This window comes from Muntiacus reevesi, chromosome 7 (assembly GCF_963930625.1).
Source record: "Muntiacus reevesi chromosome 7, mMunRee1.1, whole genome shotgun sequence".
In the NCBI taxonomy this organism is placed as follows: domain Eukaryota; kingdom Metazoa; phylum Chordata; class Mammalia; order Artiodactyla; family Cervidae; genus Muntiacus; species Muntiacus reevesi.
In genome coordinates this window covers 89,198,454-89,226,177 of record NC_089255.1, presented here as the reverse complement: position 1 = coordinate 89,226,177, position 27,724 = coordinate 89,198,454, and the positions used below count along the sequence as shown (strand labels likewise).

Sequence of the window (27,724 nt, the reverse complement as noted above, 5' to 3'; positions counted from 1 at the left end):
ATTACAGGGTTACCGATACTGGGCTGGCATCGGGGTCCTCCAGAGCTGTGAATCCGCACTAACTCATTATCGTCTTGTGGCCAATCACGGTACCTGCTTTTTTTGCCTTCGATGTTACCAAAAAAAAAAAAAAATTAATTTTAAATTTATTGTACTACTTGAAATACTGTGACGAGCTCTCAAGTGGAATCTTCTTTACACTAGTTGATTAGGAAGTACTTTTTAAAAATTTGCTTTGGATTCCACTTCTTAGTATTGTGTGGGAAAGAAACTGAATTTAGCTTAGATGACTGTTTCACACTCCATAGACCACAATAGAAAAACTTCCTTTAACGCAGCGTCTGTTGGTATCTGGCAGCTGGAACGGTACTTCTCACTGTGGGACCACCCCTCTGACTTTCTGCCCCATGTTGCTTCGTCCCTGTTTCAGTTGCTAGTGATATCTCGCTGACAGGAGGCTCAGTGGTGCAGAGAATACGGCTGCCTGATGAGGTTGAAAATCCAGGAATGAACAGCGGAATGCTCGAGGAAGATTTGATTCAGTATTACCAGTTCTTAGCTGAAAAAGGGGATGTACAAGCCCAGGTATGTGTTTAAAGGTCTGCAAGGTACACTGCCTTGTGTATTATAGCCGCTGGGGGCAGGGTATAACATGTTCACTGAGCTATTATTAGCTATAAATTAGTCCCATTTACTCTCCAGACCTTCCATTTGGATTCATCTGGGTTGTGACCCAGGCATCGATGGGGCCTTAAAAGCTGGCCAGGTGACTCCAGTGTGCGCCATGGTTGGATTGGAGCAACACTACAGTGATGACGAAGGCTCTTACTGGAGTCACCGAGATGAGAACTGTCGCTTCCTCTGAACAGAAGGTCTCAGGAACACTTGTCATTTCAGATGCTCTTCAGAGCTATTTACCATTCGTTTCCTTTGCTTATCTTAGACTATAATTTTCTCAAGGTCAGGGAGCAAAGTAGGCCTGTTGTAACGTAAACTGTATGACGTACATCAAAGTATCATGTGTAATTTGTTGTTTCATGGATTGTTTTGATGATATTAAAAAAGAGAACTTCACCATCCATCTTTTTTAAGTTGACAGTTCCTTCTGATTTAGAAACATGTAGGGAAGAGCAGTAGATACTTTTCCAATTAATTTTAAGACTAATAGAAGCTAACACTGTAGATTAGTTTGGCTTGTTTTTGAAACTTAAGTAAAAAAGAAATAGTCATATGGCATATTTTTGGTATCAACTTCTTTTGTTCAGTATTGTTTCTGAAATCAGTCCTTGCATTTTCACATAGCTGTAGTTCATTGATTTGCATTGCCGTGTAATATTTCGTTGTATGAAACTACCACAATTTATCCATTTTATTCTTCCCAGATTTGGGCTATTAAAATAATGCTATGTGCATTTTCTTGTACATTTCTTATGCAAATACTGTCTCAAATTTTCATAGCTTTATAGAACTTAGTATCTGATAGAAATACATTCTCCCACTATCATATTTTCATTATATTTAGCTCTGATTTTCATCATTGTTTTTTGACTCTTGTGTAATTTAGAAATGAATTGCTTAATTTCCATATCCAGTCAGCCCTCTATATACTGCAGGTTTTGCATCCACAAATTCAATTAACCATGGATCAAAAATATTCAAAAAAACTTTTTTTCCCCAGAAAGTTCCAAAAAGCAAACTTGAATTTGTTACACATCGGCAACTATTTACATAGTATTCACAACTATTTACATAGCATTTACATTAAATTTTATAAGTGATCTGGAAATGATTTAACATGTACAGGAGGTTGTGTGTAGGCTGTACTCATTTTATACAAGGGGCTTGAGCATCTGAGAATTTTGGTATCTGTGTGGGGGAGGGGTCCTGGAACCAATTCCCTATGGATACTGAGGGATGACTGTACATGGGGATTTTCTACTTACCTTTTTTATTGTTGGAGTCTCTCTTAATCCACTGTAGTCAGCATATGCTCTTTGCTGTTAGTTGCTTGCAATTTCTCGAGACTTGCTTTATGCCCCCATCCCTTGGTCAGTTTGGGCAAATATTCCGTGTGCTAAAGAGAATGAATTTCTGCAGTCCTTGGGTGTAGTGTTCTGTATGTGTCAGTAGAATCAGGTTTCTTCAGTCTTTATTCAAATCTTTTGAATCCATACTGGATTTGTCTGCTTTTTCTGTCCGGTGCTGAGATGACATGATTGAAATTTTTCACTCTGGATTTCTCTTTCTTTTAGTTCTGTTTCACTTTATATTTTAAGCCATGGTGAGTTGCATACAGACTTAATACTTATCTTTCTTTTGAACTAACTTTTGTATCATGAAATGTCCTCTTTTTATCTTCAGAAATATTTTTTGCTTTCAATCCCCAAGGGAAAGGCTCCCCACTCCAGTATTCTGGCCTGGAGAATTCCATGGACTGTATAGTCCATGGGGTCGCAAAGAGTCAGACATGACTGAGCGACTTTTAACTCACTAACTTGCTTAATACTGGCATAGCTGCCCTACTTTCTTTTGGTTAGTATTTACATGGAATATCTTTTCTGTCTTGTATTTTCAATCTTCTGATGTTTAAGGTATGTTTCTTACAAGTATCATATGACTAGTTTTGCTCATTTTTAAAAGTCTATTCTGACAGTCTTTTAATTAGAGTAATTAATGACATATTTGGGTTTTAATTTTCTATTTTTCTTGCTTTTATTTTGCTTTTCTCTTTTCCCTTTTCTCTCCTTTCTTACCTTCTTTTGGTTGGAGGTTGTCTGTATTTTAACTGTATGTATTTTTGAACCCCATAAGATAATTGTTCTTTTATACAGTCCATCCAGTATAGCATTCCTCACAGATTTACCTTTCTGTTGTTCTTTATTTCTTATCTCATCTCCAGGCTTCCTGGGATAATTTTCCCATTTCCGGAAGAACACCCTGTAATTCAAAGGATTTGAACTTTTCTTTAGTTTGTGTGGAAATGCCTTTTCTCATCTCTTTCAGAAGGATGTTTTGCAACTAAAAGCAGATGTTTTTAATTTTTTTTTAAATGCAGCTAGAGTAGTATCCCATAAGAAAAATGTTTACTTTTCTATGTTATGGACAGAACCCTTTTTGTGACCAAATGTTTCTTGTTGGGCTAATTTAATTACAGACCAGATGCAGGTGCTACCATTTACAAAACCTTGCCTCCTTTTTGTTCATTTGCAGGTTGGTCTGGGACAACTGCACCTGCATGGAGGCCGTGGAGTAGAACAAAACCATCAGGTACCCTTCCTGATCTTCAGGCTTAGCTTTTCATATTGTGGCAAGCTATGACACTCCAAATGTATTTATTGCAAAGTCAGTGACAATATCAAGCTTTGTAATTGAGTCACCATCACAAGTGAGCTTTCAAGATCTAACCCCTGAGGAACCTGAAGCACAAAAATGTGGTCATACTTTGCAGTGATGGGAAAGGTTTTATTAATTCCAAAACTAGTTGTCAGTGCTGCCAAAAATGCATAGAACAGTGTCTTGGTTTTCTATAGGTATGTGATAGACATATGTCTGAAAACTCCTACTGGAAAGTATTTCCTAGAACTGAGGAGACCTCAGTGTTGAGTTTTTGAGAAATTAGGCGTGTGCAGCTGTAGCAGTCACATCTATTTACAGTCCCCAGTGTTTATCTGCTTTTTATCTGCTTTTTGTCCTGTGTATCGCTCATCTCTTCCCTTCTTTCCTCAGTACACCTGTCACTTGTGTGAATAATCTCCTGCCTGCATTTCCTAAACAGTAACTTGTATGGGTTACTGCAGACGTAAACTGTGCATCTGATGGTGCAGTTCCCTTGCTTTAATTTCTTTTGAGTGGTCTGTGATTTCCAATAGCTTGAAAGCCACAACCTTCAGTGTGACCTCCAAAGCCTTGGACCATGCTGTTTCCCTCGCCAGCCCCTTGCTTTCTGAGTCATAGGCACAGGGACCTTTACTCAGGTCTTTGAAAATGCTAAGAAGCTCCCTGTCTCGGAACTTCTGGAAGGCCAGTCCCTCTGTCTAGAGTGAACATTGTTATTCCACCTGACAGTTGGTCCTCATCCTCTAGAAGTCAGGTCCAGTGTCTCTTCCCCTAACACGTGTCCCCTGATCCCACCCCGCTGCAGGAATACGTTGTGTACCACAGTTAGCAGTTCTGAAAATCTGTATTCCCTGTGGCCTTTGTATTGTAAATTAGTCAAGTATCTAATATAATTGTTTCTCCTGCTAGAATGTGAGGTTCAAAACAGCATGGGCTGTGTCTGCCTTGTTTGCCACCTCATTGCCTGCGCCTGGCAATGCTTAGCATGTAGTAAGTTCTCAGTAAGTGTCTGACTAATAAAACTCTGTTTTTCTGCCATACCAGTTAAATGTTCTAATTAAGGTTATTTTATACATCATATTGCATCAACTCTTAAGAATTAGATCATAACAAAATGCATTTATCACTGAAACGATACCAGATATTGATGCTTTTTAAAAATTACTATGCAGACAGCATTTTGACAACTCTAGGTGCCTCTTGGTCGTTAAAATTTCATGTCATTGCGCCAGTGAACCCAGCAAATGAACTGGTTAGTAACAATGTCAGGTGAGAGAACAGAAATCTGGTTAAGAGTTTTCTGCTTACCCTTATACAGGTTTGGGGATGTTCCTGGTGGTGTATGCTACCTACCTGGGAAGCAGTTACACAGGGATAAATTTTCATAGAAGAGAAGGCATTCCCAGTACGTAATTGCGTGAACTCAACCAGCATTGAGTAGTACCACCTGTCCCATTCACCACAAGGCATTCAGGATACAGTGCTGGACCTTACCTTCGGTTCTTACCTTTGCACAGCTTCAAGTTTAACAGAAGCATTAGTTATTTTTTTAAACGGTCACACCAACAAACGTGTAGTAAATTGTGATTATTGTTACAAAGGAGACTTAAAGTGTCCATTGATAGGTTGTTACTGGAAAGCAGCACTTGGCTCTAAAGAAATGTGGTTGACATTTAAGTTAAACCTTGGAGGTAAGGTCATCCCAGGCCAAAAAGAACAATGTGTCTAGGTCCTCAGGCAGGAAGGAACATGGCTGGTGTACCCAGAGTGCAGTGAGCAAAGGGTGAAACAGTGCTGAGATAAAGGGTCTGATCTATTCCTTACAGCGCTTCAAGGAGCTGGAAGGTCCAGCCTGTTGAGACTTAAGAGCAGTCGCTTTGGGTGACCCCAACAATGAAAGCAGAAAGATCAGGGAGGGGCGCTTTGCAGAAGTTCCGCCAAGAAAGAACGCCACTTTGATGGAGCCGTGGGGAGGGAGGGGGGTCGGTGCACTCCAGGCCTCCTCGGCGGTGCAGGAACCAGGACCCAGGGCTGGATTGGCTGCTAGAGGGACTGCTGGGCGCCTGAGCAAGCAGCAGATGTTGCGTTGCCCTTTACTTCAACTTCTGTGCTTCACTGTAACAAGATTTTTTTAATGTTTTTGAAGTAATTATTTTGGTTAAAAGCCAAGGGCAGATTCTATTAGTAACTAATAATTTTCATAAATTCCTTCCCACAGAGAGCATTTGACTACTTCAATTTAGCAGCGAATGCTGGCAATTCCCATGCCATGGCCTTCTTGGGAAAGGTACTGTACATCCTGTGAACATTTTCTTTGATAGCAAGAGGTGTTCACCTAGTAAGCACATGGGGTATTTGTCTACAATTTAACAAAAATAAGCTGGAAATAAGATTTCCAGTACAAGCATATTATATCTTAAGTGCTGCTCTGAGACATTTTCTTGGGTAACTTAGAGGGAACATAGCATTTGCTTATCAGTATGTTAATTCTCCACTGAAGCTAATTGTCACTATCTGCAGACCTACTTTTGGTGTATGATATGCAATAATAAGGGATTTATTCTTTATGTTGTGCAGTTTTTTGCTAAGTCTGTCATAATTGCCTGTTTACTTCCTTGTTGATTCGAGACAATTAGGGTGTGTTGTAATTTATCTGCAGACCTTATTTAATGTCTTAAATATGATCGCCATCACCCACTTCTCAGTGCACTTCTTTTCTCAGCCAAGGAAACATTTAAGTCTAGAGACTAATGAACAGATTCCATATGTCACGGCATGTTCTCACCACTTCCTTTTTCATTATTTTGAGAACTAACACAGTGTAAACCAATGGGTATTTTCACCTTTAGCCAAGTCCTAGGGTTAGGAGGCTCAGGTAGAATATATCTCAAAAGTTTTTACAAAGAGAAAGATCTCATCAGTATTTGCCACACGATCACAACTGGTCATTTGGGGCCTGAGAACTGTACATTTACCAGTTCTGACTATTGCAGTGTAGAAATTGGTATCACCCATCTATCTTTGTTAGCATTTAAGAACTTTTTTTTTTTTTGGCCCTCTCGATTCTTGCTCTGAATTTCTGATTTTCCCTCTCAAAGAAAGATTTCCTTTCCTTATTTCCCCGATACACACATGGATAAAAACAGTACTACCGGTCATTCAGTCTTCCTTTCTCTTGGTCCTTTTATCACTTCCCATACCCGGTACTCTGTAATAATTCAGTGCTTGAAACCTTTTAAAATAACTTTTGAGTTGCCTCTTTTCCTGAACTTAAGACTGTCCTCGCATCTTATCATGGGGAATGCAGTGGACATTGCCCTCAGCTATCTTTTTCCTTATGTAATCACTTATTCCAAGCAACTGATTGACCATTTGACTGCCCTCAGTCAGCGCAAGGAGAAAGATTTGTCTTGGGGTTTAAGATTACTTCTGAGATTGATCAGTGAACTGATTTTATGCAGTTGTGTTTATAGATAAGTCGTAAATTTGGCGTAACCAAGAATATATTAAAAATATCTATGTTTAAGATTTTGCTTTTAATTCTAAAATACCCTGTGGGAAACTATAACACTTTGTTGAAAGAGTTCATGAAATCATGAGATGAGATAGGGGAAAAATGTAATTGCTAAGGCTACAGCTCATATTGAAATTGGGGTCTGTTTTCCAGATGTATTCAGAGGGAAGCGATATTGTACCTCAGAGTAATGAGACGGCTCTTCACTACTTTAAAAAGGCTGCTGACATGGTAAGAATTCTTGACTCAGTGTATTGAAATGTGAGCCATATTTCTGTTATTTTAAGAGATAAGTTTTTAAAGGAGTTAATCATAATCAACTTATCCCATAAATTATTGGAAGTGCTTATGTTAATATGATTCATTTGGATGAATGGGTTAGGAAGAAACCTCAATAAAAAGCTATATACGTAGATGTGTGTGTGTGTGTGTGTGTGTGTGTGTATTAGGGACCAGATGAATGGGTTAGGAAGAAACCTTAATAAAAAGCTATATACGTAAGTTGGGGGGGGGTGTGTGTGTGTGTGTGTATTAGGGACCAGATGAATGGGTTAGGAAGAAACCTTAATAAAAAGCTATATACGTAAGTTGGGGGGTGTGTGTGTGTGTGTGTGTGTGTGTGTGTGTGTGTGTGTGTATTAGGGACCAGATCATTGAACATTAAATCTGTTTCAGTTTCACTGAGAAGTTTCCTAGCCAGGGAAATAATGATTTTAGTAGTAGAATTGGGAATTATATAATTTACCCTGTTTGTATTGCAACTTGAGGTGTAAAGCTTCACTGACTGGTTCTGGTCCTTGTAACACACAAGTTAGACTGTCTTTGGCCCCGAGAAAGCTGCCCCTGAGTATTTAAGGCCTTCTGACGCCAGTGTGTGCACTCACCTCTGTCAGCTAGCACATGTTACTGACCGGTGCTGCTACTACTAGTTGTCCTAGTACGACTAGTACGTGTTGTCCCAGACCACAGTTAAGTTTTTCCTGAAGCGGCACTGTGACACTTTTTTTAAGATGCTTCTGTCCTTCTGATTTTAGGTGGATACTAGATTTTTCTCTTTAAGGTCTCAAAGCAGTGATTGTCTTTGTTCCACAACAGTCCAGCAACCTTAAGCATACCCTCACCACTGATCTCAATGTGTTGATTCTGCCCTGTGGCAGCATCTTCTCTGTTGGGGTTGGAGATTACCAGTGGAAAACCACCCCCCAAAAAACAAAAGTGACCCACTTTTAATTTTGGAAAGATTAACTATATCAATCATGTTTCATATCACAGATTTGTGAGCCAGATATTCATAGGTAAGTCACCAAAATTTAATTCTAAGTGAATTTACTCTTTACTGTCTTTCAGCAAATATTGAATGTTAGGTCTCCAAAACTCAGTATCCTGTTTAGTCTGATGGGAAGGAGGAAATTCTGTTTTGAATTGAAAAACATACTAAGACATGTTCTGAATATGCCTATAAATTATTTCTTTTGCAGTCACTTTTTCTTGCCTTTTTTTTTTAATGAATCCTTTAATTTTGGTCTGGTTGGCAGGGCAACCCTGTTGGACAGAGTGGGCTTGGAATGGCTTACCTCTACGGGAGAGGAGTTCAAGTTGTAAGTTTTCAGTCTTAACGTTTTGACTTCAACAAGCAGGCAGCTAGTGACGTAGGGAAGTGTTCCTTAACTAGCTCCCAGTCAGCCCAGGTGAGGCCGTTTGGTTTGTAACCAGAGCTCAACCTGGAACATTCCCTCTCAGTTGGGTTCCCCACCACCCCTCACCCCGTCCCACCATAGCAGCTGTCTTCTAGGCATGGGTGTGTCTCTGGCACCTTCTCAGGGCGTGAAACTTTCTCACGTTTCCATCTCTGCTCTTCGCCTCTCTTACTCACCCATCTGTCTCAGGCTTCAGTGTCTCCCGGCCGCTTCGTCACTCAGGCCTAAGAAAATTCTCAGGTCCTGTCGCATAGAGTGAGGAGAGCTCTCTGTGCCACCCCTTTCCCGTCTAGCTGCCACCTCTCTCCTTTCCAGCCCTTTCGTGCAGCCCAGGTTTCTCCAGAGAAGGAAGTCCGTGAGCGGCTGCGTCCACTCCTCAGCTCTCAGTAGTCAGGCTCCCACCTCCTGTCACTGCTCTGCACAGCCCAGCAGTGGCCTCCGCGTTGGCCCGCACAGCGCTGGTTCTGCCTCCCCCGGACTCTCTCCTCCTCGGGGCCATCCGGGTTTTCCAGGGCCACTGCGCTCGTTCCTCTGCGCTTCTTGCTCACGCTGGAGGCCCCTGGATCCTCACCAATGTCCCCACCTCTGTCCGATCTCCCCAAGTCATGTATTCTTTTAATTTGGGCCCAAATTAAGAGCTCGGTAGAGAATTCTAGTCTGTAGATATTCCCTAGCACGAAAGACAGGGATGTGGTCTCATTTTGAGTCCTTCTAGTCATGTTAGGATAGTAAAATCCCATAGTGACCTTTGTTTTCAGTTTTCTCTGGGGATATGTGTGATATTTGACATCTGATAATGATGTTTGATAAGCTGTTCAAGGATGGAACTAATGAGAGAATGCTTTTTCTTATTTAGTGTTTTAAAATTGAGGTTTAAAAGGGTTTGTTGATTAATAGAAAAGCTGTGACTGTTTCTTAATTTTTGGTCTGCTGTTTTAGTAGTGTTGTTCATGCTTTCTGAGTGCAGACATACAAGTTGTTTCACAAAATAATGTTTTTGTTTTTCTTCATGGTCTTAAATGTTAATCCACCATGACTTAAAAAATATTGCCATCTGTGTATTATTAAAAAGAAGGTCTCTTAACGACTTCAGGAATACTGTGTGCTTTGTGAATTCTTTTTATGGATGACTCTCCTGACTTCAGAGTAGGTCAGCCTTTCAGGCCTTCTCATCATGTGATCATGTGAACTCTTTTCTCCAGAATTATGATTTGGCACTGAAGTATTTCCAGAAAGCTGCTGAACAAGGCTGGGTGGACGGGCAACTGCAGCTTGGCTCCATGTACTATAGTAAGTAACAATGGATACTCCAAGTCTACACTTTCTGTTTTCCTCTAGATGTCACTGTGATATGGAAATGAGAGCTATTGAGTTTCTATCTGATTAATGTCCTCCCAAGTCAATAGTTTGTGCACATCTTGTATTGCCCTGGAGAATATATTAATCTGTGTTAATGTGCAAATCTATATTAATAAAGATTCACATCTTTCTGAAGTAAGAATTCTGAGTTTCATTTAGTTTTATTCCTAGATAGGCTTCTCTGATGCTTTAGCTAAGTCACACCTAGCACTGTTCCTGACCTCTCGTGTGATTTTCCTTACAGATGGCATTGGAGTCAAGAGGGATTACAAACAAGCCTTGAAGTATTTTAACTTAGCTTCCCAGGGAGGCCATATCCTGGCTTTCTACAACCTGGCCCAGATGCATGCCAGCGGCACTGGTGTGATGCGATCATGTCACACTGCAGTGGAGGTAAGGGCTCTTCTGCGCTTGCCTGGGAGGAGAGGCTGCTGTTTTCTTTCTGGTTCTCTTGGCATTGTTTCTTCTAGAGGAGAAACAGACTCAGCCGACTAGCTCTGAGACACGGAGGGAAGGCTCTGAGGGTCTGTGTGTCACTGTTGCACTTCCTGATTCAGTCTGTCCGTCCCTCCTGGCATCAACCTTTACAAGAGCAGATATTATTGTGTGCAGTCTCTCTGGCACCTAAGACAGTATCTGAGACATAGCATCAACAAGTGTATGTTAAATGAATGTTGCATGGGGAATGCTAATATCTCCTCGCTGGAGCCTTTCCTCTTCAGCTTTCTCATGATTGGCACTTCAGAGGGACATTGTTAAACGCTTAGCACAGTTTTAAGGGCTTCCCAGGTGGCACAGTGGTAAAGAATCCACCTGCCAGTGCAAGAGACGTGGGTCCAATCCCTGGGTCGGGAAGATCTCCCGGAGAAGGAAACGGCAACCCACTCCAGTGTTCTTGCCTGGGAAATCCCATGGACAGAGGAGCCTGGCAGGCTACAGTCCATGCGGTCGCAAAGAGGTGGACAGGACTGAGCATGAACACACACAGTTTCTAAACCTCTATGCTTCAGTTTCCTTCCTTGTAAAATAGAGCTGTTACTGGGACTTACCTCGTGAGAGAGTGGACCCTCACAGGAGGAGTGAGTGAGTTACTGTTCTGAAGACTAAGTGAAAGTTTCAAATTAGTATCCCAGATTTTTATATATATATATATATATATATACACACACACACATTTTTTTTAAATAAAGCTGCCAGAGATTGAGAGAACAAGTTTAAAAATAGCTTGTGGCCAAACGTGCAAAAAATGATTTTCTGACACACCTCTGTTTTGTCCTGTCCTCACAGTTGTTTAAGAATGTGTGTGAACGGGGCCGGTGGTCTGAGCGGCTCATGACCGCTTACAACAGCTACAAAGACGGAGACTACAATGCCGCTGTGATCCAGTACCTCCTGCTGGCCGAGCAGGGCTATGAAGTGGCGCAGAGCAACGCAGCCTTCATCCTCGACCAGAGTAAGGCCCACTCCCGTCCTGCCTGGGGGTTGGAACACAGGGTGCACGTCAGGTTCACTTCAGTGCACTGCAGTCGCTCAGTCGTGTCTGACTCTTTGCAACCCCATGAACTACAGCACGCCAGGCCTCCCTGTCTATCACCAACTCCCGGAGTTTACCCAAACCCACGTCCCTTGAGTCGGCGATACCATCCAACCATCTCATCCTCTGTCGTCCCCTTCTCCTCCCTCCTTCAGTCTTTCCCAGCATCAGGGTCTTTTCCAGTGAGTCAGTTCTTTTCATCAGGTGGCCAAAGTATTGGAGTTTCAGTTTCAGCATCAGTCCTTCCAGTGAATATTCAGGGCTGATTTCCTTTAGGATGGACTGGTTGGATCTCCTTGCAGTCCAAGGGACTCTCAAGAGTCTTCTTCAGCACCACAGTTCAAAAGCATCAATTTAAGACATCAGGTTAACTTGTTTAAAAAGAAAAGCCACAAAGATATTTCTTTATTGAACTGAACAGCCCACATGCTCAAGTTCCTTTACCTCAGATCTCTAAGCCATCAAAGTGAGTTTTATGGAGTTGACACTAGAAATAGATCCGACATTGATCATAAAATTAACTGCTTTCAGTTAAATACATTTTTCAAACTACAGCAGATACAAAAACATTGTTTTTCCAGTGGCATATAGATTCCTAGTGATTCAGTGCGAAATGTCAGACTGGATAAAGCACAAGCTGGAATCAAGATTGCAGGTAGAAATATCAGTGACCTCAGATACGCAGAAGACACCACCCTTTTGGCAGAAAGCGAAGAAGAACTAAAGAGCCTCCTGATGAAAGTGAAAGAGGAGAGTGAAAAAACTGGCCCAACATTCAGAAAACTAAGATCATGGCATCTGGTCCCATCACTTCATGGCAAATTGATGGGGAAACAACGGAAACCATGACAGACTTTATTTTTTGGGGCTCTAAAATCACTGCAGATGGTGACTACAGCCATGAAATTAAAAGAGGCTTGTTCTTTGAGAGAAAAGCTATGACCAACCTAGACAGCTTAGTAAAAAGCAGAGAAATTACTTTGCTGACAAAGGTCAATCTAATCAAAGCTATGGTTTTTCCAGTAGTCATGTATGGATGTGAGAGTTGGACTATAAAAAAACTGAGCGCTGAAGAATTTATGCTTTTGAACTGTGGTGTTGGAGGAGACTTGAGAGTCCCTTGGAGTGCGAAGAGATCCAACCAGTCCATCCTAAAGAAGATCAGTCCTGAGTGTTCATTGGAAGGACTGATGTTGAAGCTGAAACTCCAATACTTTGGCCACCTGATCGAGTGAGCAGTCATTAGAAAAGACCCTGATGCTGGGAAAGGTTGAAGGCAGGAGGAGAAGAGGACGACTGAGGATGAGATGGTTGGATGGCATCACCAAGTTGGTGGTCATGAGTTTGAGTAAACTCCGGGAGTTGGTGATGGACAGAGAGGCCTGGCATTTTTCAGCCCATGGGGTCACAGAGTCACATACAACTGAGTGACTGAACTGAGTGGTTCAGTAATTAGTCTCATTATCAGCTCTGTGGTTAAAACATGCCTCGGGAAGCAGTGTTGTCCTGAATGCAATGATTCCTTTGAACTCAGTATTTTATTCCCATACTTGTTTAATTTCAACAGTTTTTTCATTTAATATTTTATATCCCATTTCTCATTTAAATTATGCTGCATGTATCCACCCTGGTTTGCAGATGAAGCCGAAAACTCTAGTGCCTTTCCTTAAATGCCTGGTTTGTGTTTCATTTTCCTTGCAGGAGAAGCGACCATCGTAGGTGAGAATGAAACTTATCCCCGAGCGCTGCTTCACTGGAACCGGGCGGCCTCACAAGGTGAGTGGTTGGTTAGTTCTAGGATGAGAGTTTAACCTTGGGGCCTTTCTTTATTGTATCTTTGTTTTTATCTTCCATAAGAATTAGATCATATCATTCATGACTTTTTCTTTTTTTTTTTTTAAGTTGGAGGCTAATTACTTCACAACATTTCAGTGGGTTTTGTCATACATTGACATGAATCAGCCATAGAGGTACACGTATTCCCCATCCCGATCCCCCCTCCCACCTCCCTCTCCACCCGATCCCTCTGGGTCCTCCCAGTGCACCAGGCCCGAGCACTTGTCTCATGCATCCCACCTGGGCTGGTGGTCCGTTTCACCATAGATAATATACATGCTGTTCTTTCGAAAGATCCCACCCTCACCTTCTTCCACAGAGTTCAAAAGTGTGTTCTGTACTTCTGTGTCTCTTTTTCTGTTTTGCATATAGGGTTATCGTTACCATCTTTCTAAATTCCATATATATGTGTTAGTATGCTATAATGATCTTTATCTTTCTGGCTTACTTCACTCTGTATAATGGGCTCCAGTTTCATCCATCTCATTAGAACTGATTCAAATGAATTCTTTTTAATGGCTGAGTAATAGTCCATGGTGTATATGTACCACAGCTTCCTTATCCATTCATCTGCTGATGGGCATCTAGGTTGCTTCCATGTCCTGGCTATTATAAACAGTGCTGCGATGAACATTGGGGTGCACGTGTCTCTTTCAGATCTGGTTTCCTCGGTGTGTATGCCCAGAAGTGGTATTGCTGGGTCATATGGCAGTTCTATTTCCAGTTTTTTAAGAAATCTCCACACTGTTTTCCATAGTGGCTGTACTAGTTTGCATTCCCACCAACAGTGTAAGAGGGTTCCCTTTTCTCCACACCCTCTCCAGCATTTATTGCTTGTAGACTTTTGGATAGCAGCCATCCTGACTGGCGTGTAATGGTACCTCATTGTGGTTTTGATTTGCATTTCTCTGATAACGAGTGATGTTGAGCATCTTTTCATGTGTTTGTTAGCCATCTGTATGTCTTCTTTGGAGAAATGTCTGTTTATTTCTTTGGCCCATTTTTTGATTGGGTCATTTATTTTTCTGGAATTGAGCTGCAGGAGTTGCTTGTATATTTTTAAGATTAATCCTTTGTCTGTTGCTCCATTTGCTGTTATTTTCTCCCAATCTGAGGGCTGTCTTTTCACCTTACTTATAGTGTCCTTTGTTGTGCAAAAGCTTTAAAGTTTCATTAGGTCCCATTTGTTTATTTTTGCTTTTATTTCCAATATTCTGGGAGGTGGGTCATAGAGGATCTTGCTGTGATTTATGTCGGAGAGTGTTTTGCCTATGTCCTCTTCTAGGAGATTTATAGTTTCTGGTCTTACATTTAGACCTTTAATCCATTTTGAGTTTATTTTTGTGTATGATGTTAGAAAGTGTTCTAGTTTCATTCTTTTACAAGTGGTTGACCAGTTTTCCTAGCACCACTTGTTAAAAAGGTTGTCTTTTTTCCATTGTATATCCTTGCCTCCTTTCTCGAAGATAAGGTGTCCATAGGTACGTGGATTTATCTCTGGGCTTTCTATTCTGTTCATTGATCTATATTTCTGTCTTTGTGCCAGTACCATACTGTCTTGATGACTGTGGCTTTGTAGTAGAGTCTGAAGTCAGGCAGGTTGATTCCTCCAGTTCCACTACAGAGATACTGTTGCTTAACTTGTTTGCCTGATTGGTATTCATTCTTAGAATGAGTTCTAATGCAGGGTTTTTAAATTAAACTGCAGGGTCTTTGTAATGGACATTTATATCATTCTATGCTTTACTCTGATTTTTAGTTTGAGGCTAGTGTGTTGTGTAAAATGACAATTGAATAAAATGTGTAATAGAATATAGGTGTAAAACATGAGATTTCAGCCTTTCCCCACTCTTCTTTGTTTGACTATTTCTTTCTCATGCATGCTACTCCCAACGTTATTTGCCCATCTATTCTCCTATACAGTGCTCCAGTTGAACTATTTAAAATGGTAAATGATACTATAGAATACAGTGATCATTTGAAGAGTATTGTTAGTGAAATATAAATTACACCCACTTTGTTTTGCCTCTCCCTGACTGTTGCACTTCTTCAGAAGTGCAACACTTCTGATTTAATTTTTTTACTGAATTTGTAGCTTGGCTGAAGAAATGGCTATTAAGTTTGTGTGTTTATAGGATGGACTTCCCAGGTAGCACTAGTGATAAAGAACCCACCTGCCAATGCAGCAGACTCGAGTTCTGTCCTTGAGTTGGGGAGATCCCCTGGAGTAGGAAATGGCAACCTACTAATATTGGCAGCCAATAACTCCAGTGTTCTTGCCTGGAAAGTCCCATGGACAGAGGAGGCTGGCGGGTTATGGTCCGTGGGGCCACAAAGAGTCAAACATGACTGAGCACGCACATGCACACTGTGTTACAAATTAACATTCTGTTTTATGGAAGCATGTTAGCAGGAGGAGAAATAAGAACTTCATCTGTTTTAAACACAGTTTCTGATTGGCAGTTTTACATTTAACCGCTATTTCAGGCTATACTGTGGCTAGAATCAAGCTTGGAGACTACCACTTCTATGGCTTCGGCACGGACGTGGATTACGAGACGGCGTTTATTCACTATCGTCTAGCGTCTGAGCAGCAGCACAGCGCACAGGCCATGTTTAACCTGGGCTACATGCATGAGAAGGGCCTGGGCATTAAACAGGTGGGCGTGACTTCAGATGTGTGCGTGCTGGCATTTTGATTTGGGGGACAGCATTTTCATTTTTCCAGGAAATAGGCTTGCTTTGGAGTGTGCTCACATTTTAGGTGCGAAGTTAGAAACCAGTCTTGGCATATTTTGAAAAACTGCCCTCACCTCTCTCATCCTCAGGCATACATACATAATGGCAGCTACACTGTTGTAATTAGGATATTAAGCCAAAGACAGATTCAAAAAAGTGGAAAACCAGTGCTGCCTCTGTGGTTAACTCCTGTTGGAGAAAGTGTCCATCAACAGCCAAATTCTGTCATTTCTAACTTATTTTGAAATGAATTAAAATGTTTGCTACTGATGAACTTATTCTCACTCTTACACCTTCCTACTGAGGTCTAACATTCTTTAGACCTGTGGTCATTCAGGTTTCTTCCTGTGTTAAAATAACTGAAAAACATATCCTCTTACACATTTTCATTTTGACATTTAAAGTTTCTCCTAAGTTTCAAGGGGTCTAAGTTCTAGCTATTTTAAACACTAACATTTTTATAAATGGAATGATTAAACTACTTTAAATCCCCAAATAATTTGATACATTCATTATTAACTTTTTTTTAAAAAGCATGGCAAAGTTATTAATAAAAATTGTATCTTTTACTTTTCTCCCTGACTTTATATTTTAGTCCATTATTCCTAAAAATTATATACCAGTGTAATATACTAATCACTCTGTCATGCTTACCTGAAACAAAAAGTATGTAAATTTGAATTTGAATTTTATTTCCTGTGATTCTAGGCTGTGTTAAGAAAAATTATTGGGGTATTATTAGTCATAGTTAGTCAATTATGAATACATTCATATTCATATGAGTTGATCTCATCAAACTCATGATTTTATAAAATTTTACTTTCTCTAATATTTAGAATGCATCCTTGAGATGAATAGAGCATTTAAAAAATTATTCTAAGTATTGTGGGATAAATTTAACATTCTGCTTTTCATTTTATAAATATATGAGTGGACCTCGTTCACATAAGTAAGTGTATGGGAATGGGAAGAATTCTACAGCAAGGTTATCGGCTCTTTAAATGACTTTAGAGTTCTGGGCTGTCTTGGTCAGTGTGGGCTCCATAACAATACCGCAGGGCAGTGGCTTAAGCAGCAGACGTTTATTTCCCCCATTTCTGGGGGCCGGGAAGTTGAAGATCAGGGGTGTCTGCGGGCTTGGTGTCTGGTGCAGGCGCTCTCCTCTCTGTGGCCTCTCGTGAGGGAAGCGTGAGAGAGAAGCAGCAAGCTCGTGGAGGAGTCTGAGGAGGACGTTTATTCCCTTCATGAGTTCCCCCTCATCCAGTCCCAGTAACCTCTCAGAGCCCTCGCCTCTTCATACCATAGGGCATGGGGCTTCACAGACAAGCATTTAGTCTGTGACATACGCCACAAATCAGATGAATCTGTCATTGAAGTTATTTCTAATGATCCGTCACTGGATAACTCGGTTAGGTCCCCACTTCGTTCTCTTGAAAACAACAAATTGGAAACTAGAGACTTCCAGAAGGAGGTGTTCCCTGGTCACTGGACTCTTACTTCCTCAGTTTCTGGGAGTCACCTCCGAAAGGCTTTCCCAGGGCTGATCAAGGAGCTGATGATACTCCTTACTCACTCAGTCTCCTAGAGACCTTTTGTGCTTAAAAGAAGGTGGTTCATTTCATTTTGTTAATGCACTGCTTTTTTGTCAAAGTGCTTATTTTATTGAGTATGTTAATTCCAATATGTAAGTTTTGATACATTTGTATGAACATTAGATGTTGAATATAGTTTTATTAAGAAGCTGGAGCTGCAGGCTGTGCATTCAGTTCATGGACAGTCTGCCGAGTAGCACAACTGTTGAAGCTTCCTTGCCTTGTCAAACCAGTTGACCTAACCTGAGTGTTTGTATCAGAAGGCCTGACTTTGTTAGTTTAAATAAAATTAATGGGTTGGATGCCTGAAAAGATCACACGTAAGTTGTGGTTTTTATACATTGAGTAATAATTTGCGAAGACAGTCAGAATTAAAGTGGTAAAACTTTTAATTTTAAAAAAAGCCTGTTTAATAGGCTATACAACAAGAAAATTAATCAGTGCTTTTTGCATAATAATTCGTAATGTTATACAAATTTGATTTGTAATGTTTTACAGAGCTTATACAAATTCTTACGAGTAAAGACTGATGAAATGCATGGTATTCCTTTGATTAGAAGTGGGGGAAACTGCTGGGATCCATTTTTTTTTAATTAATTTATTTTTTATGGAAGGATACTTGCTTTACAGAATTTTGTTGTTTTCCGTCAAACCTCAGCATGAATCAGCCATAGGTACACCTATATCCCCTCCCTCTAGAACCTCCCTCCCATCTCCCTTCCCATCCCACCCCCTGGGTTGGTACAGAGCACCTGTTTGAGTTTCCTGAGACATACAACAGATTCCTACTGGCTATCTGTTTTACACATGGTAATGTAAGTTTCTGTGTTACTCTTTCCATACATCTCACCCTCTCCTCCCCTCTCCCCATAAGCCCATAAGTCTGTTCTCTATGTGTCTTTGTCCATTGCTGCCCTACAGATAAATTCTTCAGTATCATCTTTCTAGATTCCGTATATATGCATTAGTATACAATATTTATCTTTCTCTTTCTGACATACTTGACTCTGTATAATAGGCTGTAGGCTCATCCACCTCATTAGAACTGACTCAAATGCATTCCTTTTTATGGCTGAGTAATATTCCATCCTGTATATGTACCACAACTTCTTTATCCATTCATCTGTTGATAGACATCTAGGTTGCGTCCATGTTCTAGCTATTGTAAGTAGTGCTGCAGTGAACATTGGGGTACATGTGTCTTTTTCAGTTTTGGTTTCCTCAGCCTAGGAGTGGGTTTGCTGAGTCATGTGGTGGTTTTATTCCTAACTTTTTAAGGAATTTCATTAGTTTTATTAAGACATTATGATCACCTTTTCCTGTTTGTTTTCTGTTTTTTAAATAAACCACATATTCATACTCTAAAAACTAATCAATCCAGTATCTAATACAGATAGAAAAATTTAAGTATTAAACAAGATGAGGATTGGTTATAATTGGAATAAATAATTCAGGAGTTGATTGATAGATAAGATTTAATTTCTCTTATCGACTCATCTGCACAGAGTCCGTGGATCACATAAAGTTTGATGTATGATCTTGAAAGATATGACAGTGCAGATAAAATGTGTTACTTTTTTAAAAATCAAAGCCCCTCACCATACTGTCAGTTTTGTTTGAAGGTGCTCTTCTGTTTAGCTGATGACTCGCCTCGGGACAAGAACACAGAAGAGCTGGAAGTAGCCGCTTATGTTTAAATGTGCAGGAAAAGTCAGTCTCAGTGTTCAGCCTTTCCTTACCGTGTCTCATGGAATTCTTACCTACGAATTTAGTGTTCTTTGACAATACTCAGGGCATGAGAGAAGTGAGGTTGTTAAATGAGATTTTTGCAGCTCACAGAATCCCATTCTACCATTTATCTGAAGGCAGAGCACCCTCATCTGGGCCAAAGTTAGTAATAATTTGTTTCCCCCTTTACAGAAATAATCTAAGACGGGGAAACAGAGGATTGAGAAACTCCTAACACCCCTTAGAAAACTTTTGGGTATGTCTACCCCAATATAAAGATCTCTGCTCCAGACAGAAACCAGAAATTCCTTACGCTGACTGGTTTGTAGGTAGGAAAAACTTAGCTTGAGACCTACAGGTCACCCTGGAAGTCTCCGGGTTAACAGTGTTATGCACAGACATTATATATAACTGTGTCCAGCAAGGTCAGGGACATACAGGTTACCTTTTGAATTTTTTCCATTAAATTCTTCAAAAGTAAGCGGTTAGATAATTAAAAGAAATTTTACCTAATTAAAGCTTGAGTTCTTTCTTTCGGTAAGGGAAATTTTAAAATGAAACTTGGAAGGTAAAATAAACTTTCTGAACATGTAAATAGTAATTATTTTTACTTTAACAAGAACTGACGCTTGGCTTATTACCTCTGTTATAGGACATTCACCTTGCAAAGCGTTTTTATGACATGGCAGCCGAAGCCAGCCCAGATGCACAAGTACCAGTCTTCCTAGCACTCTGCAAGTTGGGCGTGGTCTATTTCTTGCAGTACATACGGGAAACAAATGTAAGTGGTCCACGACTCTTCTCATTAAAATACGCATGATGTACCCTCAACCCACAGGTTTGGTTTTGCTCAGATGGGGAGAGGAGAAAGGACGTGTAAGTGACTGGCCTTTTCCCCCTTCCTGGATAAAAGGTCCTCACCAGGTGAGGGACGAGGGTGCCGCAGAGCACTTAGAGTTGCCAGGACGTCTGACAGTGAGTGATAACGGGCTAAAGGGCGTCCCAGGTGGTGCAGCGGAGAAGAACCCGCCTGCCGATGCAGGAGACGCAGGAGACACGGGTTCGAACCCTGGGATGGGAAGGTCCCTTGGAACAGGAAGTGGCAACCCGCACCGGTATTTTTGCCTGGGACATCCCACGGACAGGAGCCTGGTGGGCTACAGTCCACGGGGTCGCAAAGGGTCGGACACGACTGAACGACAGTGCATGCATGTATGCCTGTTGCTAGCATGTTTGTCACTGGTGCAGATCTTTTCTGGTTAGGGAAAGCTGAGACTAACCCGTGACAACTTGAAATAGTAATTAACTAAATTCAGTAAACGTTTAATCAGATGACTGCCTTGCAGTGACTCAGACCAACCACTTAAAGAGAGAGTCTAAGACATGGGAAGAAGTGGAACCTGAGAGCCTGCCCAGGCTGCTGTGCTTCAGACGCTTCTGCTAGTGAAACATGTTAAAAACACCACCGGAAGTGTTTTCTAAAAATACCTAGAATTCTTTCAGTGTGCTCGGTGGTAGGAGCACCTTGCTAGGAGGTGGGTGAGTTACCCATTCTCTTCACAGCTCCCAGCTTGGTTTCCAGCACAGGGCTCTTGGGTTCCCCCGTTGTCTGTTTTGTTTACAGTACCTGTCATTCCTCATACGGATTCACTGGTGCAGCATTTAACTCTGAGCCTTAAAAGGTATGCAGAAAGAAGGGCTGTTCACTTTAGTTCACTCCAGGCCAGAAAGGGATGATGTCACCCTCTTGTTAGCATCTTTCAGGACAAGTTGACGCACCCTCTCAGCGTTAGATTCCAAAAGGGGTTTACTCGGTGTTAACATATGTAGATTGAGTCCTTGCTGCTTCAGCATCCAGACGACGAAATTGGACAACTTCTCCGTTTTCCAACCTTAGCCAACACACCAAGGTTCTCCACGTATAGGCCTCCTGAGGGCTGAAGGTGCTGGCGTCTGTCCTCTCCACTGCTTAGACACTCGTAATGTCAATTTATGACCATTTGGTAGCATGAGCCAGGGTATGCTGTAGGCTCTCCTATCAGTAACTCAGAGGATCTTCATTCCTTTCACTGAAAAGCTAACAGTGTGGCCACTAGCTCTTACCTTCTCAGGACTATTTCAACTAAACTATTGATTACATGTGTATTACATTATTACCCATATTTGCCTAATTATCAGTATTGAGCACAGTCTAGGATTTGGTCATATAATATGCCGTAATAAGTTGTGTTTTACCCCGGGGTATAGGAGAACAGTAAGATGCCCCATAATCGTACCACCTGGATGTTCTCCCACCTCCCCTGCGAAGGGAGTAAAAAGTACTGATGGTAAGAAAGTCAAACAGTACAGAAAACCAAAGTCTCCTATTGTATATTGTAGGTCCTACCCCAGGAAACTATTAGTTTCTTACAATTTTTTTCCAGAAAAAATTAGATTCTATACCTACAAATGTATATATGGGGACCTTTTAAATGTAGTTTTATTTAAACATAAAGGATTATGCCCCATATTTCCTTTCTTGTTGGTCCAGGGTAAGTAGTAGTCAGAAAATCCCAGGAGTAACTTAAGCGACATTAAAATATGATAGACAACATAATTTTAAAGTACAATTTCAGTAGTCAATTATAGTTAAATGCTAACTGAAAAGCATTATTTGTGCAGCTGTTAAACATGTGAACCCCTGACACCCTCAGTTACAATCCCTGAGGGACCGCAGTAAACTAGCCCTGCCGTCATTGGGGGAAGCTTCTTACTAGCGAGGAGTCATTGCTGGAAGCAGGCTCTAGCTGTGCCGACACCGCTTCCCCAGCCCCGTCCTGCGCTGTCCCCAGCGTTTGTTTCAGATATTCCCTATGAACAGGGGTTGGAAGTGAGCGCATTGTTACTGATGGGGAGAAGTCCCGTAAGGTGCTTTGTTGTTGTTCAGTCACTCAGTCCTGTCTGACTCTCTGCGATTCCATACACTGTAGCCCGCCAGGCTCCTCTGTCCATGGAATTCTCCAGGCAGGAATGCTGGAGTGGGTTGCCATTCCCTTCTCCAGGGGATCTTTCTGCCCCAGAGATCAAACCCGAGTACTTTTCATTTTTTCAGTTGATCCGATTGTTTTGTTTTGTCTAGCCCTTAATTTTATTAGATTGGTTACTTTGTTAAAGTCTGGCGGGCTTTAATTTTTGGTTTTTTTCTTACTGAATTACAGTTGATGTACAATACTATAGAGTTACAGGTATACAATATAGTGATTCATAATTTTTATAGATTGCACTCCATGTGTGGTTATTATAAATTACCGGCTATATTCTCCATGTTGTAGCTTATGTTATACGTAACAGTTTGTGTGTCTTAATCCCGTACCTTTATGTGGCCCCTCCCACTTCCCTCTCCCCACTGGTAACTACTAGTTTGTCCTCTAATCTGTGAGTCCGCTTCCTTTTTGTTATATTCACTAGTTTGTAAATTTTTTAGACACCGCTTATCAGTGATGTCATGCAGCATTTGTCTTTATGTCTGACTTAGTCACTTACCATAATGCCCTCCAAGACCATCCATGTTGCTACAGATGGCAAAATTTCATTCTTTTTATGGCTAAGTAATAATATTCCATTGTGTATATGCACCACATCTTCATTCACCAACTGATGGATACTTAGGTTGCTTCCATATCTTGACAATAATGAATTATGCTATTGTGAACATTGGAGTGCATATATCTTTCAGAATTAAGTGTTTTTGTTTTTTTCAGATAAATAACCAAGAGTGGAACTGCCGGGTCATATGGTAGTTTTTATAGTAAAATCTTTTTTCTAAAAAAGACATTGCAAAATATTACTAAAACCAATTGTTTCAATAAATTCTGTATTTATCTCTTAGTTTGTGAGGTAACTTTCCTAGCTTTACGTTTAAGTGATCTTAATGATTTTTATGTTATTCTCACTAAGATTCGAGACATATTCACCCAACTTGATATGGACCAGCTCTTGGGACCTGAGTGGGACCTTTACCTCATGACCATCATTGCGTTGCTCCTGGGAACCGTAATCGCCTACAGGCAGCGGCAGCACCAGGACATGCCTGTCCCCAGGCCTCCGGGGCCACGGCCGGCCCCGCCGCAGCAGGAGGGGCCCCCAGAGCAGCCGCCGCCGCAGTAACCCGCCGCGTCCCCCCAGCGGGCGACAGACAAGGAAAGGGTTTGCTGAGAACGCTTGCATTCGATGTAGGACTTTGGATCCGCGGTCGCCACCTCCTGGAAGAGGCACAAGGAAGCGTTGAATTCCTAAAGCTGCTTGGAATCTGATGCCTTTATTTTCAGGGATAAGTAACTCTTACCTAAACTAGGTTGAATGTCCGTTTCGGTGCCGTTTGGAATAACAACTCTCAGCAGCTCCCTGCCCCCCTTTCTTCCCCGGAGCATCTGCGAGACCCTCACAGTGGCCATGGCCGCCGTGTCCAGCTCTCTTTCCTGGGTCCCTTCGGCCACTCTCTCAGTGTGCGTAAGTCTGTCGGCCGTCCTGAAGGTCTTGTGCGTTGACACTAAAACTGATCAATGTAAAAAGGAAAACCCAGTTAGTTGCAAATCTAACCTTAACATGTTTGAAAGTCTGAAAGTGGAACTTGCCTCTTAAGTTAAAAAAAGTCCTCAAAGTGTTTCAGAACTCTGATAACCAAGGAACTTTTATCAGTCCACATGCAGGTATACATATTCAGCATATTTGTTCCTTTAACAGGGAAGGTTGGGCGGTTTATGATGATCGGTAATTGATTGTCATACGTTATCCCGTACTTCTCTCCTTCAGAGACTGAAAGGCCTCGTTAAAGAGTTGTATGTGAAAAAAAAAAGAGTTGTATGTGAACTTCGTTTCCTTGGAGTGGAGTATCTAGGAAACTCTGTGAACTGACTCCTTGAGTAACACCTGGACTTGCCCCACCTACTCAGTGTGACTGGCTTGTTTGTTACAAGTAGGCAGAGCCTTCCTCTGGAGCCAGAGGCTGGACTGAAGGGGAGAATTAGAAAGCAGTGGTGAAGGACTCTGGGTGGGGGTACCAGGATCACAGACAGTTCCCAAAAGTTAACGCATTTGTTCCCAGGATTTGATTTATTAATACTTTGCATTTCTTACTGCAAAAGAACAGACCACCCTCCTGAATTCTTTAAATGTGAAATATCCTTGCCAGGCTATGGCAGACATAAACTACCATTGCAATACTAAAACTCTATAGAGAGTCGGAGATGCATTAAAATCAGTGGTTGAAGAAAGCTACTAAAGCCTCTTTGTTCAGATAGATTTTTTTTTCTGCAGCTTGATGTGACAGGAGAAAAGCAACCACTTGCGTAGCTCCCGTGGTCACCACCCTCCACGGTTAACATTAGGAAAAGCGAGGCTGTTACACTGCAGAGCTGTCGGCTTCAGGAGTGTGGAGAACAGCCACCACGGCGCCAACAGAAAACACTGAGAGCATCACATATCACACAAATGAAGAACTTCAGCCACACTCACGCTCCTTTTCGTGGTTGGATGGCAGCGTTCGCCATCCTGTGCCCAGTCTGAGACCCGTCTTAGCGTCTGCGCAGGCTTTCTGCACTTGCTGACCTCCGTCTGTTTCTGTTCATCTTTATACTCTTTTTCCATAACCCCTCATCTGCCAGAAAACTTGAAGAGTCCCTTACCTGTAGAGTTGTAAAACTTCGGTTTTTGAAGTGGGGATTGTATTTAGAACTAGGTCTAATCAGTCCGTAAGGAAGCTGAGGGCTCTAAATGTGAAGTTGTGTGCTTTTGTGTGTGTGTGTGTGGTGTGTGTAGACTATTACGAGAAACCTGCTGAGCAAACTTTCCTCCTGGATAGTTGCTTCTAAACCTGAAGAGGTGGTCACAGCAAGAACCACAAGTGTAAGTGCAGATCTGAAAGGTAGGACATTTTACCGTTGGAAGTGTAATGTTGCTTTGGGCAGCTCATGTAAATACTAAGACTTCTGTTCGCTCTCTTTGGTGAGAGATCTGTGTGCATTTGGTACAGGATGTTCGCGTCTTCACCCCTGCCTCTTCTCCCCACCCTTCAAAATAAGTAGGATCCATGGTAGCAGCCACTCTTCGTTTCAAAGGAACTGTTTTAGTTTATTTAAACGTTTAACAACTAAGCTTCCATGTTTTTCTGTCATCCACCTAATTTCTCCTTTAGCAGTATTCTTATCTCTTTATCTTTCCTTCCCTCTGTTAGTACTTCGAAAAAGACAATTCCTCAACAGTGGTCTCTACCCCAGAGGCAGACAGGAAGGGATGGTCTTGTTCTCCAGGCTATGACAGACTTCCTGTTGGCCTTCATCTTGCTCCTGTCCTTGCTATTCATCTTCCAAATCCATCTTTGTCCACCTCCTGTTTCACCCTGGCTCACTTGCTACTGGCAGTTTGAATGGTAAACCTAAAATAGCTTAGTTCCTGTGACTTCATTCAAAGACCAGTCTCGAAATCCTTGGCTCCCTTCCTCATTCTGTACAAGGGACCTGATACCTAAACAAATAGGAACTGGGTTTCTCCTAAAATAACGCTCAATACTTAACCTAATCAAATGGCATCCATTTGAATACAATGACAGTAACTCAAGCTAGTTAATGTCAGTGACATTAAACTAACTCCAGGATTGAGGAGTTTTAATGATAGAATTTAGAGTTAGCAGGTAGAGAGTGGCTTCATCTCTCCACGGTAGCCCAGCTGTCCCCGTCCCTGTGAGAGGCTTCTCCCTGCCTTCCGAGGCAGTGACAGAAGGACTTACTCAGCTTCCGTTCTCTTGTGCGTTTGGTCTGTTGGTTATTTAGTCTGGAGACTCTAGCTTTTTGTTTTCTGCTACATTGGTGTTTGGGGTTTGCTATTGGTTTGTTGTTTTTTTTTTTTTCCTTTTTGTTCTTGGGTAAGGCCTACCTTGTTTTTAGTTCCTATTCAATGGCACAGAAAAATAGATGGTTTCTTTTTCTTCCAAAATGATTTAGCACTTAAAGGAGATTAACTTGCGGATCATTAATCCTAATCCTCTTGAGGATGTGTTCCCCTTCTGCATATGTGGTTAATTTGTGAGAGTTTTACTGCTAAGCCATTGTATCTCTGTATCACTGGGAAGTTGTAGAAACTTCTGCCCATGACCTGCCCATGACCTGTTGCTTTATTTAATTAAGGAGCTGCCATTGCCTCCAGGAAACTCAAGAATTTTGTATGAGCTTTTTTCTTCCTTTCTGCTCTTTTCTTTGCTCCTCATGTTCTTCAAACCAGTGTTTTGGAAGTATGCATGCAAGCCTATAAATGAAGACCACAGGCCTTCATGTATGTAGCATGTGTGTTATAGTGTCTAGCTACATCTGCAAACACCTTATTCAGAGGTTTGGACTAACATTTCACATGCACATTTCAAAACAAAAGTGCTTCAACTGTTAAACAGCCCCCTTACTTAACAAGAAGAGCAGCATGGGCTACATTTGCCCTGATAACAGCTACTATTTGGTTTAAAAGTGAATTTAATTATATGTTACACAATATTATGACTACCACTATGCAAGAAATAAAGCAAAAAGAACTTCTATTTTCGTGAAAGTATTTTTCATCAGTCATTGGTCTCAGATATAAGTGAAAATACAAACTTTCTGAATACCATACTGTCTGAGGCACTAGCTGACTTCTAAAGGTGTAGTAAAAAGAAGCTAAATTTCTCCTTCCACTTGGTATTTCAAGAAGATTGAAAATATTCCACGGAAAAATGATTTACACAAGTAAAAATCCAATGTGTGCATGAGAAGGATGTCTTGGTTATGTGTAGAGTCATCTCACAGCACCAGTTTTCCTGTTTGGAATGATAAGATGACACTATTCTCTTTGGTTTTAAAAAAGAAAAATCATAACATTTGATACGATCAAGGTGTAACCACTATTGATATTTAGGAGACGCTTTAAAAGACCATAAACTGTCATTGGAAAGAACACCATGGTAGACTTTTTGTAAATTTATTTTGTATTTAATTAAATTCAGTTTAAAGGCTGGTGAAGTGTAATATAATTGTGTAAACAAATCCTGTTAATAGAGAGATGTACAGATTCGTTTTGTACTGTATCTTGAAACTTGTGAAATAAAGATTCCACCTCTGGTTATCCTGTATGCTAATCGTTTTCCATGGCCAGGCACCACTCCACACAGACCTTTTTAAAAATCTGTATGATTCAATTTTTTAATGAACCTTTTGGATTTTCAGAAGCGTCTGGAAAAGCATTCATTAGGGGCACTTTGAATCCATCTTAAATTTACTTTTAACTATTGAAATTCAGATTTCTGTTGAGTATTATCCTCCAGAGTACAGAGAATATGAACTTGCTAAGAAGTGTTGCCATGTTTAAATCTCTGAGATCTTGGACCTGA

General features: G+C 41.1%; 1 protein-coding gene across 2 annotated transcripts in view; it reads left to right on the top strand.

Annotated features, from left to right (window-relative positions):
• The window catches only part of SEL1L (SEL1L adaptor subunit of SYVN1 ubiquitin ligase), a 60,087-nt gene extending 32,621 nt beyond the window's left edge, over nt 1-27,466 (top strand). For both annotated transcript variants that reach the window (XM_065941859.1, XM_065941858.1), the window contains 13 exons: nt 8-89; nt 431-585; nt 3,211-3,267; nt 5,555-5,623; nt 7,004-7,081; nt 8,386-8,448; nt 9,750-9,837; nt 10,151-10,299; nt 11,194-11,359; nt 13,142-13,216; nt 15,764-15,936; nt 19,988-20,116; nt 23,272-27,466. In XM_065941859.1, coding sequence (XP_065797931.1) covers nt 8-89; nt 431-585; nt 3,211-3,267; nt 5,555-5,623; nt 7,004-7,081; nt 8,386-8,448; nt 9,750-9,837; nt 10,151-10,299; nt 11,194-11,359; nt 13,142-13,216; nt 15,764-15,936; nt 19,988-20,116; nt 23,272-23,481 — 1,494 coding nt within the window. In that variant the 3' untranslated portion in view covers nt 23,482-27,466. The remainder of the gene's footprint in view (nt 1-7; nt 90-430; nt 586-3,210; nt 3,268-5,554; nt 5,624-7,003; nt 7,082-8,385; nt 8,449-9,749; nt 9,838-10,150; nt 10,300-11,193; nt 11,360-13,141; nt 13,217-15,763; nt 15,937-19,987; nt 20,117-23,271) is intronic.
• Nucleotides 27,467-27,724: the final 258 nt, after the last annotated feature.